The sequence below is a fragment of the Uranotaenia lowii genome, chromosome 3 (genome assembly GCF_029784155.1).
Source record: "Uranotaenia lowii strain MFRU-FL chromosome 3, ASM2978415v1, whole genome shotgun sequence".
NCBI classification, from domain to species: domain Eukaryota; kingdom Metazoa; phylum Arthropoda; class Insecta; order Diptera; family Culicidae; genus Uranotaenia; species Uranotaenia lowii.
This window is the reverse complement of record NC_073693.1, coordinates 22647861-22662936: the sequence shown is the minus strand read 5'-3', so window position 1 is coordinate 22662936 and position 15076 is coordinate 22647861. Positions and strand designations below refer to the sequence as shown.

Below are 15076 nucleotides of genomic sequence, written 5' to 3'. Positions count from 1 at the left end.
TCTTATCATTTATTATTTAAGCTTCTTTTGTTATCAAACAGTTGCCATTAATGTAAGTTAAAATAATGATTGGCTTGGTTTTATGTCGATTGAAGTGAACCCTGTCTTAAGGCGGGTTTAGGCTTTAGCAAATTGATTTAATAAAATAATGCCTGAGTTCCAAATTTTATTTATAATAAGCGATTGAAATAGTGAGCATCATTCTTTTCATATCGTTGTGCAACGTCTTATAATGTTCATGAATATTTAACAGAAAGTTTAATACCCAGGTTATGTTGAGAGGTTCACAATAATTCCCTAAGGAATTAAGTAGGATCTATTTTAAACATGGGTGAAATTGCTATCAAAACTAGTTTTTTCTGGTTCTTCGAGCTTGCAAACTAGTTTTCAGGTGTTTTTTCATAGCTGTGAACATGTTTTTAGTTGTTATATTCATCACAACTATGCAGAAAACTTCTTGAAAGTTGACCAAAATAATGGCACGTCCTCCTGAATTAGGCTTAATTCGGTACAACTGTGAAAATTGAAAACTATATTTTTAATTTACTCTCCCTTATCATCTTATTGAAAAAGAATGTTATATATGATTAGAATTATAATAAGAAGTTTGAACTATATTTGTTCGAAATGTTTATGATTAAAATGAGGGAAATATTGGAAACAAGCTGAAAAATGGTCCAAAATATGTACCCGGTCCAAAAAAAGTCCGTTACGCTATATGTATGCAATAACCGAGATTCGAACGCATGACGTATGGCTTAGAAGACATACGCTCAAACCTCTAACCAAGGTCGTTAAATTTTTGACCTGTTAGAAGAGCTTCCGCCACTTTTCACGTCATATAGGTTCGCTTAGTTTCGATCAAATTTACAAGGATAGCCTTTGTTTTAATCACACTCTTTAATCCTATTGGCCGTAGTTTTGTCTAAGGAATAAAAATTACTGAGCCATATTATCAGAAAATTTACAGCGGCTTTAGCAGGACATTTATTGGAAAATAATGGCATGTGAATTACATGATCTGATTGATTCTTCTTTGAGCTTTGGAGGGCAGTTCAATGTCATCCTAATCTCTAATTTTATCCGTAATTCGCTTATCGGATTAAAAAAAATTGTATACCAAACATTTATCGAACACTATGTAACATGAATTAACAGGAAATTAATTGCATGTATTCCATTTCGAATAAAAAAAACGCTGATATAGATTTTCTAATTTGTTGATTAGTTATTTAACTCTCTATAAACTATTTTTTAAGGAATTACCCAGATCAACTTCAACCAAACAAAATTCCTTCCTCAGTCAAACGATGTTCTTGGATTGGGTTGTTCGAGGAACGTGTATTAAACAAATTTAACATGACATGACACAGTACGTACTTCGACAGAATGTTCGAAAGGATTTAAGTTCCTGTTGCAGAATGAAAATGTATGGGGGAGCCGGCACGCACGCATGCATAGTTACCATCCAGACCGAGCCAGACAAACTAAACTTCGCAATAAAATGGTTTGATTTTGTTTTGTTTTTATAGTTTTTCTTTGACAGGGGAAGAACCGCCGGCAGCCGACGCCGGTGAATGATTTCTGTACCTATTAATAATAGCAAGTGCAGTAAAAGCAAACCTCATAAAACACGACTAGCTAGCTACCACCGACAAAATTGCAATATAAAACTATTTCGCATTCAAGGGACACACAATGGTAAACTGTCACTAAATTGGCTGTTTTCACGCTCTATTAGCCATTGTCAGGCAATGTTTGGGCTGAATGGATGTTCTGGGTCTTTTTTTTCTATTCCGTTAAATTTACTGATGGGTACTACCTTACATTCTTTCTTATGTCTAGGCTGGCTCAATATAACTTCTCAATATGGTTACACATGTCAATGTCAACGTTTTATCTTTAAATGATCCTTATCAGGAGACTGATATAAAATATTAACTAATATAAACCGGGGAACCAGCTACCAATGCGTGATCCGATTTTGACGCTCTCTGCTAGGTCAGCATTGACTCGGTTTTGCATTCATCGTTTTTGCATCTTACGCCTTGGTGGAAGATGCGCAATTTCGCAATGCTGATTGTGACGTAGTCACAGACCGTTCCATCATTAGTCAGAGCAGAGGCCATTTTTCCCTTTTCATATTTAATCGAAAATAGCTTTCCTTCGATAGCGGTTTACAATATAATGTCTGAAGGTACCTCACCCGAGTGCAAAAGATACTCCATGTGTGGGAGGGAGCGAGCAGTGGAGGAGTGAAAGCAAGAAAGCCTATCGCGCGTCTACTTGCTGAAGGTGGGTAGTTGGTATAGGCCACGCTGCAGTAAAAATAAAAATCGATAGCAGCGATGTCCAACGGCCCCGGACGGAAAGCGAACAGCACTGCCAGATGTGTTGCTGCATATGACAAGGGGATTGTTTACATGTGTTCGGGCGAACCTTGAGTGTGTTGGCTGGACGTTGTCGTATTGACGATTGGCGGATGTTGAATCGGGGCAGCCATCTTGTTGAAACGCGTCGTCACATGCTACTAATTTATGATGTCAGCAACTAGCACCATGATTGTTATTATAGTTATAATTATTTATTCAAGAGGACACACTTTGCGGTTTTCATTCATTTTCATTTTCATTTGATGGATACTTTGTTGTTTAAACTAGCTGATAAATGTGTTGAATCATATCCGGTTGCTCCACAAATATGTATGTATTATCTTTTTTGGGAGAAGATATCAACTCGTATAACATACCTAAAATTGTGTTACGGTATTACGGATCTTGAAAACTACATATTTTCAGCTACAGAATCTCTGCGGGATATCAAAAATAACAGGTTTCGATAGCAGAAACAGATATTTTCCCCTGACCATAAAATAAATTGTGGTTTGAGTATGCTAACAGTGAGTGGTTTAGGACGAGTGAGCTGTCACGATGTGGCTCTCGTGTTTAAGCATAGTATGCACTAAATTGTGTTATGTTGGTTTCGACAACGAGTCGCACGTCTCGACAGTCGGAGTACATCGTATTTCCGCTTTATTCGTGAAAGCTCAACGCATCCCGCAAAGGCGTCGTGTCGCGAATTGGGATAAGGACGGAGGTATCCTGACGGACAATCTTGAGATGATCAAAAGGTGGAAACAGTACTTCGATGAACAACCAAATGGTGCACATTCAGGACACCAAGACGTTGGGGAAATTACATCGCCGGGGTAGCAAACGACGTAGAGGAGCCACTCCCTAGGATGAGTCCCGATAATCACCGGAAGTCGTGCCTTTTACGGACCACACAAGCAACTGCTGTCGAGAGACATAGCCATTTCTCAAGTGTAACATGAACCTACATGATGCTCATTAGACCGGTTATGCTCTACGGGCATGAGACTTGGATATTACTCGAGGAGAACCTGCGTACACTCGAATACTAGTTTTAACAACCATCCTTGGCGGCATGCAGAAGAACGGAGTGTAAAAGCGGAGGATGAACCACCGGTAACCCCACTTTTCAGAAGGTGGCGGAGACTGGACGCATAAGCTGGGCAGGACATGTTGCAGAACTTGACAAAAATTTACACGAGCTAAGCAAAAACTCGAAATCGATGTCATTGGGTAAAAATCAACCAAATTTTGCACACTTTCTCATCGATGTGTATTGTTTACATGCTGTCAAACTCGAAGTCGTGTTTTTCGATTCAACGAAAATGGAGGTGAAACATCGCGAGTCGAGAGAACAAATTCTTTCCAAACACCTGGAATTTCATGACCTGGCACATCGGCAGTTAGGAAAAATGTTGAACATTCACCATTCAACCATCTCCAGAGTGTTGAAGCGTTTCCAGGAGCGGTTGACGTTGGCCCACGGCAAAGAAGCTGGAAGAAAACCGGGACCGGAGAACAAAAAGACGGAGGGAAAGGTGAAGCGGATGATTAAAGCAAATCACAACGTCTCGAGTCGTGATTTGGCTAAAAGATCCGCATGTCGCAGAGCTACGTCCAGAATGCAAAGAAGATAGCTACATACAAGGTACAAAACTTCCCAAACCGCGATGAGCGGCAACAATCGACGGTCAAAACTCGGGCACGGAAGCTCTACGAGAAGATGCTGACAAAATATGGGTGCTGTGTGATGGACGACAAAACGTATATAAAAGCCGATTTTAAGAAAATTCCGGGGGTGGAGTTTTTGACCGTAAAGAGCAAGTTCGATGTGGACGACAAATTTAAGAAGAAGAAAATATCGAAGGTCGCCTCCAAAAATTTCCTTTGGCAGGCCATCTGCTCTTGCGGACTGAAGAATAGGGCACAGTAAATGGCGAGATCTACAAATCTGAGTGCCTCGAGGAGCGGCTTTTGCCGTTCTTGCAGCAGCACGACGAAGTTCCGCTATTTTGGCCAGATTTTCCAATATTCTAAAAGTGTCCTGGAGTGGTATGAGGCCAATTTTGTTCCAAAGGACATGGACATTCAACTACTCATATAATAGATTTAACTACAAACTTCTAATTATCCTTACGCAATCAAAAATCAATATAATGCATTCAACTGTATGTTTTATTTTATGCATTCAACTATGAATACAATAGATTCAACTACAAACTGCTGATTGACCTTATGCAATCAACTATGAATATAATAGATTCAATTGTAATGATATAATTGATTCAATTGTAATGGTATAATTGATTCAACTGTATATATGATTGATTCAACTACAATTGTATGATTGATTTTAGGCATTCAACTATAAAAATAATAGATTCAACTGTAGTGGTATGATTGATTCATCTGTAAATATGATAGATTCAACTGTAGTGGTATAACTGATTCAATTGTAAATATGATAGATTCAACTACAAATGTATGATTGATTCTAGGTATTGAACCATAAATATAGTAAATAAAACTATATTTTAATGATAGATTGTGTGTTACTTGAATACTATAGTGTTGATCAGCAAAAACAAAAAAAAATAGTAAGTGTGGGACCAAATACGTGTTCCCTGTAACGATCGTACCGCTGTATTATGGCTCAGTCGATGTTTCCTGACATCGGTGGCAAAACGCAAGCGCTCTCCTATGATGGGGAAACTTTTTCCTCTACCAGTTCCTGGAATTGGGAAAAGTACATACACCTACTCTGGCTGCCCGGGAAATCAACGTGGGTCTCGACGTTCTTTTACATGATCTTGGCAGGATCCCACAGGAAACTAGCATTATGGTAAGTCAGCGAATGATAGATTTATGTCAAGATATTGAGTAAATTCCCCCCCCCCCCCCCACACACACAAGGTCAATCTTCAACGGGGGCAGAAGCACGGACGTCTTCCGGCACCGATTAGTTAAGACGCACCATTTCCTGGGCAACTATGCATCAATATGCAAAAAGAACAACAGCGGAGGAACCAGGACGTGGATATCGAGAATTCTGGTCAGGTTTTCTAGCATCATGGCGGCTGAAACGAACTAGATGCAAAATGCTGAAATAATAAATTAATAGAAAATAAAACGTTGCCATCAAATTATTCCGAAAAAGTGCTTCAGATATGATAACTTCTAATATAAACAGAAATTAAATGTACAATATTTATAGTTGACCTCAGTGAACCAATCAAAGAAATAAAATTTAATCTATCATATTTTTAATTAAATCAATCATCTTATTATGATTGAATCTATCATATTTATAATTAAATCAAATATATTATTATAATTGAATCTATCATATTTATAATTAAATCAATCATATAATTATAGTTGATTCTACTATAATTATTGTTGAATGTATAACATCAATCGTGCATTATAGTTGAATCTATTATATTTATAGTTGAATGCACAAAATTAATCATACAACTATAGTAAAATCGAAATCAATCAGATTGTCTATTATATGTATTGTTGAAATTTTGATAATTATAGTTAGGCGAGAAGCAATCAGATATATGATTGAATATAAGTGGATTATTGTTGGAAATACTATACTTTTTCTCCGTGTGGCAATAATGAAGCCACGGTGTGTTTCTAAAAAATGTTTAAAAGAAAAAAAAAACAGTAACTCTATTTTTTTCAGAAATTGAAAATTTAGGCTTTTCTGAGTCATTTCCAGGCAAAATTAAAATATTTGGTCGGTGAGTCCCCATACGATTTGTTTTTTTTGAAGATTTATAGTCTATATTTATAAATTTTCAATCTGAAAAATTATTCCAGTGCAATGGAGTTGCAATCTTTATCCTTAAAACTTTTTTTTTTTATTCAAGTTTTTGTCATTCTGAAACATAAAATTATTTTAACGCCTATTAATATTAGTGATTTAGACTAAAAAGCTTATTTTATATGAACATTTTATTTGAAATTTATTATTTGGAATATCCTTGTTATAATGGGTGATATCCAAATGAAACCTACATTTACATTCATATGTGTATATCTTGTAAAACTATTTCTGATTCAATGAAATTTTAAGATAAATAAATAAAGAAAGTCCAACATCCTTTGATAGGTTTCCAAAGAAATATTAAAAAAAATTTTTTTTTTCAACCTTGATTTTTGAATAAATTCCAAAATATTTGTATTCATAGAAATACGCATTTTAGAAAAAATATATGTTTGATACCACTCGTTTTAGTATTTTTCAATTTCTTTTACCTAAGATTAAAATTTAAACAAATCTCAGCAGACCAGTTTTCAATAGAATTTAAAATACAAAATTTAGTTAAAAGTAAAAGTAATTGCACTGAAATCCGTACATCTTTGGCTTCAAAAAAATCAATTTCAAATTACTTTTCCTCATATTGAAGGTGAATAAATTTTCTATCAATCATCTGAACTTCATTTTTGCGTAAGACTTTATACACTGTTGATAATTTTGAACAAATGGATTAAAGATGAAAAAAAAAATTTTCAGGAGAAGTTTCAATTTCATCGACAGTTTTAGACCAGATTTTTGCACTTTATTTTTTTTTTTAGTTTTTATGGATTTCTATGGTCAATTCAAAATTATGATTTCTAGAGGTTTTTACCACAACTGGTATAAAATTGAAGAAATTAGGATTTTTTTCCTGTTACATTAATGCTTCATTACTGTTTTTTTTTTAATAATAGAAAAGGACTGCAGTGTTCAGTAGAAAAACTGAAATAAGTATGGGAAGAACAAAACATGATGAATCTAACGCGTTTCAGGCTAGTTCGCTGTCGATCATTTTCAATTCACTTTTGCCAACAATATTGTTGATTTTTGTAAATTTAAGATCGACAAATAGATAGAAATGCATTTTTTGGGTAATTTCAAATTTATCACAGTTTTAGATTAGATTCATCCATTTAAAAAAAAATCCTAAAAACTTCAAAAGTCAATTTAAAATAAAGAATACAAGAGATTATTGTAATAGTAAAGTGGGTTGAGACCTGTAAGAGCTAGGATTATTTAACCTTAAAATTAATGCTTGCTCTTAAGCGCCGATGTGGTCTAGCGGATAGGCTGGCGCGAGTCTGGTTTTGGTATGCCAGGCGTACTGGGTTCGATTCCCGGTATCGGCAAGAAAAACTTTTGGGTTCGATTCCCATAAGTGGCCGACAGGTAAGATGCGTTTCCTCATATAACTGACTATATAATAAGAATGTTCAATCAGTTGCCAGCTGGCCAGGTATATACACGGATGCCGGAATACCTGTAAGTAAACTAGCCCACCTGATTGACTCGTTCTTCCAAAATATACATACATCAACACAATACATTCATCCATAACAGTTCATACGAAGCCATGGGGTCCGGGTATGGTGCGCGCGTTGCATTGGAGATTTGCCGAACATAATAATCTAAAATATGCATGTGAGCACATACTTTGGCAGAAACTGCGGTGAATCCGTGCACCCATGGTGGATAACCAACATACATATATACATACATTAAAATTAATGCTTGCTCTTTGAATAAAATGTGAGAATCACAGAGTACAGGAGAGTTACTAAAATCGGCACTCAAAATAGAAATAAAATGACTTATAAAACACTCCAGCTTGATAATAATCATTTTATGAAAAGAAAATAACATGCAAAATTTGAGCAAGATTAATCAGTGAATAAACTGCTGAACTGTTTTGCCTTGAGTCTGAAGTGCGAATGAGATTTTGGACATTTGACTCAGGAAAAGTATAAAAACTGAATTCTTATCACAAATTGTTTTTAAAAAATCATTTACTTTTGAATATTGATTTTTTTTTTCTATTTTTTAAGAGCTTAAATTAAGACAAACGTTTCTACTCCAGAGCGCAACACGATAAGCGTTATCACAAAAAAGTTATTGCAGTTTCTTGTATTAACTGATTTTCTTAATTCTTTTTAAATGAAATACTCTCCAGTGTTTCCACAATCAGAATATATAAAGATAATGGATTCAAATAAATTCAAATTATTCCAGATAATTTTTTAAATTTCAGATAATTTCACCCTCTCAGACTGCTGACAGGATTTGCTTGCTGTTTATAAATTTCAGGATTAAAAGATATTTTTATGCAATTTTCTTCGTTTTAATAGCTCTGTAACTAGTTTGAAATAATTTTTAAAATTTTTCAAAGTTTTCGATATGATTGTTGAGTTTAATTTAAAATAATTGAAAGTTAGAACTAAGGGAATAAGCACCTCTGAAATTAAAAAACACTAGAAATATATGTATATTTGATAAAAATTTCAAATAGAAAATTTTGAAAAAAAAAATTTGTATGGGGGGTCACCGACCAAATATTTTAATTTCTGGTGGAAATGAACCGGGAAAAGCTCTACTTTCTGCCCATGCAAAAATTAGCGTTACTGTATTATTTTTCTTTAAGTCCTTCTACGAAACACACCGTGAAGCGGAAACTCCGGAAGAGCAAGAAGACAGTCAAAGATTAGAAGGACATGTTCAGAAAATGGAAAAAAAACTGAGGAACTGACACCGGATGACACTGTAAGGACTTTTATGGAGGGCATCAAGCGAAAATGCGTTCAATTTTACACTCAAGGCCCCATCGATTAACTTTCCTTTTGATTTTTGAAGTAAATATAGAAACTTACCCTAAAATTTTCATTTGATTCTAAAAATTATAAGAAAATTGGCGTGACATTTTCGGTGTCATTTAAAGTTTAAAAACCGTCATTAGACCGCCTCCGGTACGTTTAGTGTTAAATAAAATTCACATTAAAACGATTGATACGTTCTTAAAATCTTTGGGCAAGCAATAATTTCGGAGTTCCATTATGTTTTCTTATATTTTCATTCTACTTTCGATCATATTCTGTCAAATCGAAACCATTTAATTAAAGGTACAAACGAATATCTTCAGTAAAAACATTTTAAAAATAACCTTTTGATTTCCAAATTTTTGGAGGTAAGATCTTGAACCGATGCAATATGCAATACTGATCGAATTTCGGTTTCCCTAATGAAGAAGTTAGTTGTTTTCCCATATGTGATCATCATCATTCATTGATTCATACTTGAAAGATTTATGGTAAGTCAAAATAAAAAAAATCAATATCAGAATGAATGAATCAGAGTCAGAAGAATGAAAATAAAAAAATTGTAAGTATACATTTTGTAAAAATTTGGAATTCGTAAATTGATTTTTTGGGTGATGCATCGATTTTTTTTTGGTTGATGTCAAATCACCTTCCAGTGCTTTTGCATAGAGTTTGTTTAATTTACGAACGCCAGCATCGATAGAACAATCACTTCGAAAGAAAACATCAATTTACGAACACGCCGTTAATAGTTGGTTCAGAACATAATAATAAAAAAATTAACATTGAAACAAGTCCTATTTAAAAGATATTTCTAATCGAACCAAAAAAATCTTTTTTTTTTTCAATGGAGTTGAACTGCCTGGGTCATTCTTCCCTACACCAAAAAAATCATATATTTTCACTGTATATGTTTAGTGCGTGACTTCTATTGAGCTAGTTTTCGTTATATCAACTTTGAGAGCTCCAGCTGATGAAAGTAAACATCGATGCCATCATTTATGTCCCCATGAATCAACGAAGCTAGTGTATTCGATTATTAAACTTACCTAATGTACAGTACTGGCAGCCGGCGGGAGCCGAGGGTGAAAATTGAAAACACAAAGCTGCCGGTGAATTCCCGGCGTTATCGGCGCGGCCTGTTCACCCAAACAGTCTCTGGCGTAAGTCTGCAATAGATCGAAGGGAAAAATACATCCACATTGCTATTGGATTCTATATTCTAACATCCTAACTGCCTTTAGGACTAGGTGTGGTGGTTTATCGATGCGGGAATTTATTTTTGACGGTGGATGTTCCTAGCACGTGCTACGCGTAATGAATTATTAATGTGATTTTTCAGCGCGGCGACACGGTTTGAAAATTATTTTTCAGTATTTAAATAGCAATCAAAGGCAGGTAAAACGACGATTTAATCGTTGGTTATGGGTTGAGGTTTGATTCAAAATAATATAAACAAAATTATCGAAAAAATTGCTATTTTCGAAGATTGTCAACATGACCCCAACCTACGTTCGAAATGCCTTTGGATCGAAACAAAAATGTAAATAATGTTACGACCAGGAGACATCTTACCGAGAATGAAAAACATTTCAATCTTGAAGTCCGCATTGTGCACCAATTACATACGAGAGAGTTGCCATCAACGGACGGATGGACGAACGAACTGATAAGAAAATAAATCAAGGGATTGTTTGAGAAACAAGTGGGTACTCAGTTGTAGATTCATTTTGTAGAACAGTTCGTAGTCTCAAGGCTATTTCATTTTTGAAATATACAAGCAGAATTGTTAAGATCTTCTATTTTGGTTTAAATGAGAAATAACTCAACGTAACAAAATTTATGTCATATAGAATTGAGATTACATAAAAATGCTTACGGAAATGGAATGAATCATTTAAACTAAAAAAGAGCATTGCTGATTTTTACAGAAACACATTATTTTTGGGAAAAGTACAACACTCTAAGTAATAAATCGATAGTACGCACCTAAAAGATGCACCGAGAACTATTACAGGGTGCAAAAATTTCCCTGATATCTTACTTCGCCATCTAGGTATCTAACGTCTACATCCTCAAATGTTTGCCCAGATGTCGATATTTTTCCAGATATTCTACAGGCTGGGTCTCTGCCTTTGTAAATAATACGTGATAGTACTGCTGTCTTTTCCTGCTATTGACTTTTGATGAAGGTTTTGTTGCGAACAATTGAGTGTATCGAAGCTTGATAATCCGTAAGTACTTCAAAATAAAACGGTTTTATTGCCTCGTTGATAAAAGTTATGTTTTATAGTAGGAAAATTTCGAGATCTTGGAACTTCTAGATACAGTATCATTATTAATTGTATAGAAATTGTAAGCACACCCACTGCCACTTCGAATTTGACTTTCCATAACTTTTTACTCTGATGATATTTTCTGATAAAGGTACTTATATTTCACAAAATTTTAACTTTCTAAAAAATGTGTGGCCTGAGATAGGCAACGCCTATTATTGAAATTATACAAAGAAGATTGTATACAATTCACATGTTTGAAGTTCTAGAAAAGTTTCTATATGAAAATCATCCAGTAGGTACAATCTATTTAAATCAAATTCAAAACAATGTCATGAGATTCAGATATCAAAACACAAATTAAACATTCATTCAATTTTTCCTTTCCGTTAGGGGGTAGTTGTTTTTGGTCGGACATAGCATATGGCGCTCTAAATTACGAACATTTGTCCTATGCGGTTTTACAGTTTTACCGTTTGAAGGTACCTACTAGTCATTTGCGAAACAAATCCAACACTTTTGCCTTGATTGCCAGTAGAGAAAATTTTCAAGATTTGATTGCTTTCTTTAATTAATTTACCAAGTACTTGTAAGTCCTTTTTTCTCATGAAACTACGAATATTTTGACCATAAGTTTTTGTTGTTGTATTTTTTTATCTACATTTACTATATTGGTGTGTACAATAATGTCTTCCCTAAAGTTTTTCCATCGCACGTTTTCTACAATCAATCGTTTTAATGCATGAAGGATCGTTCCAATCCAACCCAAGTTATCGCGTGTGGTGGTGGGGTCAGTGGATTACTTCTTCGATTTGAATTCCATTCCAACTTCCAACTCTTGCCTGACCTTGGCTATCGTATCGCGCCTTCAGTGTGTGCGCGGGGCGAAAAAGTTCTTGTTCTAACTTCTAGTATCAGCTTTTGCATAACACGTACCGACCCTTCCCCCCATCTATCAACCTCCCACCCCACAATGCGACCGATTCATTCAACTTTGTTGTCTTTTTGATTTCAATTCATGGTTTGTTGTTGTGGGGGTTTTCATTTGATAATTCGGTATCGAATTTTGAAAAGGGCATACACGCCAAGACCTTTGTTTTGAGAAAAACGCATTCTAAGTTTCAGAAAATAAAATCAATTTCCTATTTAGCTGCGTACAATCATTTTCCTAAATAAGTCGCTAAAACGCTCTCACATTGATTTAATTTTATCACCCGATCGATCAATATAGCTTTTCCGTACTAATTACTTAAAAAAATTAAAAAATACAACTGTGGGCCCTTTTACCACAGACTGTGCTTTCTCATTTTGTTCATTCGCCAAATTGGAGCGCCCTTTTGAATTGCAGAATGACTGTTCGCCTTTTGGATCACTCATTAAAGAAGCAATATTTAAGCAAATTTCGGCTTGAAAGCGGATCCAAATCATCACATTAACACATTAGCACATTCAAAGATCTTATAAATGCTGATTTGTGCTTCTCCTCGTCCTGGGAAAACAAATTTAAAAAACTTCAATGCCCTTTTTCCATCTCGAAATAACTATTGGCCCTTTTGTTCGCGACGAAATTTTGAGGGGAAATGGGCGAATGAACTGTGGGATTACACACTCATAAAAAAAGCTTTTCGCCTTATTTAAAAAATTAAATTTAACTTCACTAAAATAAGAAAAATTAAAAGGAGATCATATTTTCGGATGTGAAATAAAGAGTTTAACGCATTTATGTGATTATCTGGATTTGTTTACAGTTGGCGCATTCGCCGTATTCAAAATTCGATACCGAATTACTTTTTGGGGAAATTAGCGTCTTCATTTGTGCCAGGAAAGGACCACAAATTAATCCTTAAAAATCCTCCAACGAAAATATGAGGGAATCCCCCACGGCCATCATTATGCTAGAAATTGGCCCTGCGGCAATCTATTTTCAAGGATTCCATGAAACAGGTCTGCGCCCCTCTGCGATCTAAGTAGGCTAATCGGAAATTACCTGAATTTTCAGCTGTGCCGTTCCTAGGTCCACTGTCTGGAGCACGCCTTCCGAAATCCAACTCGGACTCGATTCCACCTGCTGCTGCGAGAAACCAAGAAAAGTTGGATTTTTTTCTCAGCCCACTTATCACGTAATGGCTGTCACTTTTCTGGTTCGTTCAATTGCTCGGTGCGATTTTTATTCCTACACACACATATCATACACACGCGAATTGCAATCGCTGATAATTTTTACTTCGCGACGAGTTTCTCCTGAGCTTTGTGGCTGCGGATTACCTTCTTGATTTCGCGATTATTTTCCCTCTTGGTTGATGACTACGGAAAGGAAAATAGCCAGCGTAGTAGCTGAATTTTAACACTTAACTGTTACGAGTTCTGCCACTAGTCGTCGCGGGTTGCCTTTCTCGAATTTGAATGGCTCAAAAAATGTGAAAACACTACGCACGAGGGGCGGACGGATGACAGAGAGAGAGAGACTGATGGCGACTTATTTTTGACGTTTTTGTTTAGTCGGGCGCGGGAATGACGAAAACGATGTTCATTAAGTTTTTACACTCTAAATTTTATACACTTTTAAAATATAACTCATAGAACGGTTTTAGCCGAATATCTTTACACATTCTTTTTAAATTTTTCATAAAAAAAAATCTTTGATTATTAACGGCGTGTTCGTAAACTGATTTGTTTGGGTGATGCATCAATTTGTTTGGTAGATGTCAAATCACCTTCCAATGCTTTTGCACACAGTTTGTTTAATTTACGAACGCCAACATCGATAGAAAAAATCACTTCGTTCGAAAAAATCAATTTACGAACACGCCGTAATAATCACGGCTCTCTCCCCTACTAACCTTTATAGTTTAATGTTATGTTTACAAAAACACAAGGCGCTTTTTAATTTTTGTAATGTAAAAGGCAATAAAACTTTGTTGTAATTTTTAAAATTGGACATAAATCGACATTTTAAAATTGGCTTTGTTTATAATTATTGTCCTTTTTTAATTCTTTCAATTTTTGTAATTCATTATTAACAAAAATTGAAAGAATTACAAATAGGGCAATCATCAATTCATTTTAATGATTACAAAAAAGTTTTATTATAGATATAATTTTTGTTATTTCTGTCATTTTTGCCATCTCTGACATTTTTCCGTTTCTTTTATTTTTGTGATTTTTGTCATGTATAATAGCTGTCATTTTTTGTCCATTTTTTTAACGTTATTTTCCTTTTGTCAATTTTTTATATTTTTGTCATGTTTGACATTTTTTATTCTTTGGTAACTTGTTATTTTTCATTTCATTTTCAAATTGTAGATTCCTAACAATTTTGTAATTGAATAAACGATTCTTTTTACCAAAATTCGAAATACTACTTTTTTGGTTGAAAATTAAAAATGAGTACAGGTAAACAAGATCACCGTGTAAAGCCCAGGTGGCAAACTTCAGGCGTTTCGTTAAGTTTGTGGAACTGTCATTTGTTTGTTTACAATTTTTTCATAAGCGATCGCGAGGCCGAAATTGGCATCCCGTTTTGTTATTCGAAATTGTGCTCCTCGAAAAGTGTTAATTTTTGGTTTATTTGCCACCTTCTTTCTCGCAAAACGTAACCGTTCAATAGTAAAGAAATTTCCTATCCATAGAAGTGTTTAAAAGTGCACAGCGATGTCGTTCAACTTTGGAAATACGAGCACTACTGGACTGGGATCGACGAGCACTCCGGCAAAGCGTGAGTATTGTTTTTGTTTCCCGCTACTGGTAGTCAGGGGATCTCAATCTTCAAACGGATACGCTTGAGATTCAAATTTCATAAATTTTGAA

General features: G+C 35.0%; 2 protein-coding genes across 4 annotated transcripts in view; one reads left to right on the top strand and one right to left on the bottom strand.

The window, feature by feature from the left end:
• Nucleotides 1–13699, bottom strand: part of LOC129757945 (mitoferrin) — a 47497-nt gene extending 33798 nt beyond the window's left edge. The window contains exons 1-2 of one of the 3 annotated variants that reach the window (XR_008739860.1): nt 13257–13699; nt 10043–10162 (exon numbers count right to left, since the gene is read on the bottom strand). The gene's annotated coding sequence lies outside the window, so the exon portion shown is untranslated. The remainder of the gene's footprint in view (nt 1–10042; nt 10163–13256) is intronic. The other 2 variants (XM_055755357.1, XM_055755358.1) reach the window with 2 other exon arrangements.
• A 1058-nt stretch (nt 13700–14757) lies between these two features.
• LOC129757944 (probable nucleoporin Nup54) overlaps nt 14758–15076 on the top strand; it is a 38349-nt gene continuing 38030 nt past the window's right edge. Inside the window, exon 1 of the mRNA XM_055755356.1 lies at nt 14758–14984. Coding sequence (XP_055611331.1) covers nt 14921–14984 — 64 coding nt within the window. The 5' untranslated portion in view covers nt 14758–14920. The remainder of the gene's footprint in view (nt 14985–15076) is intronic.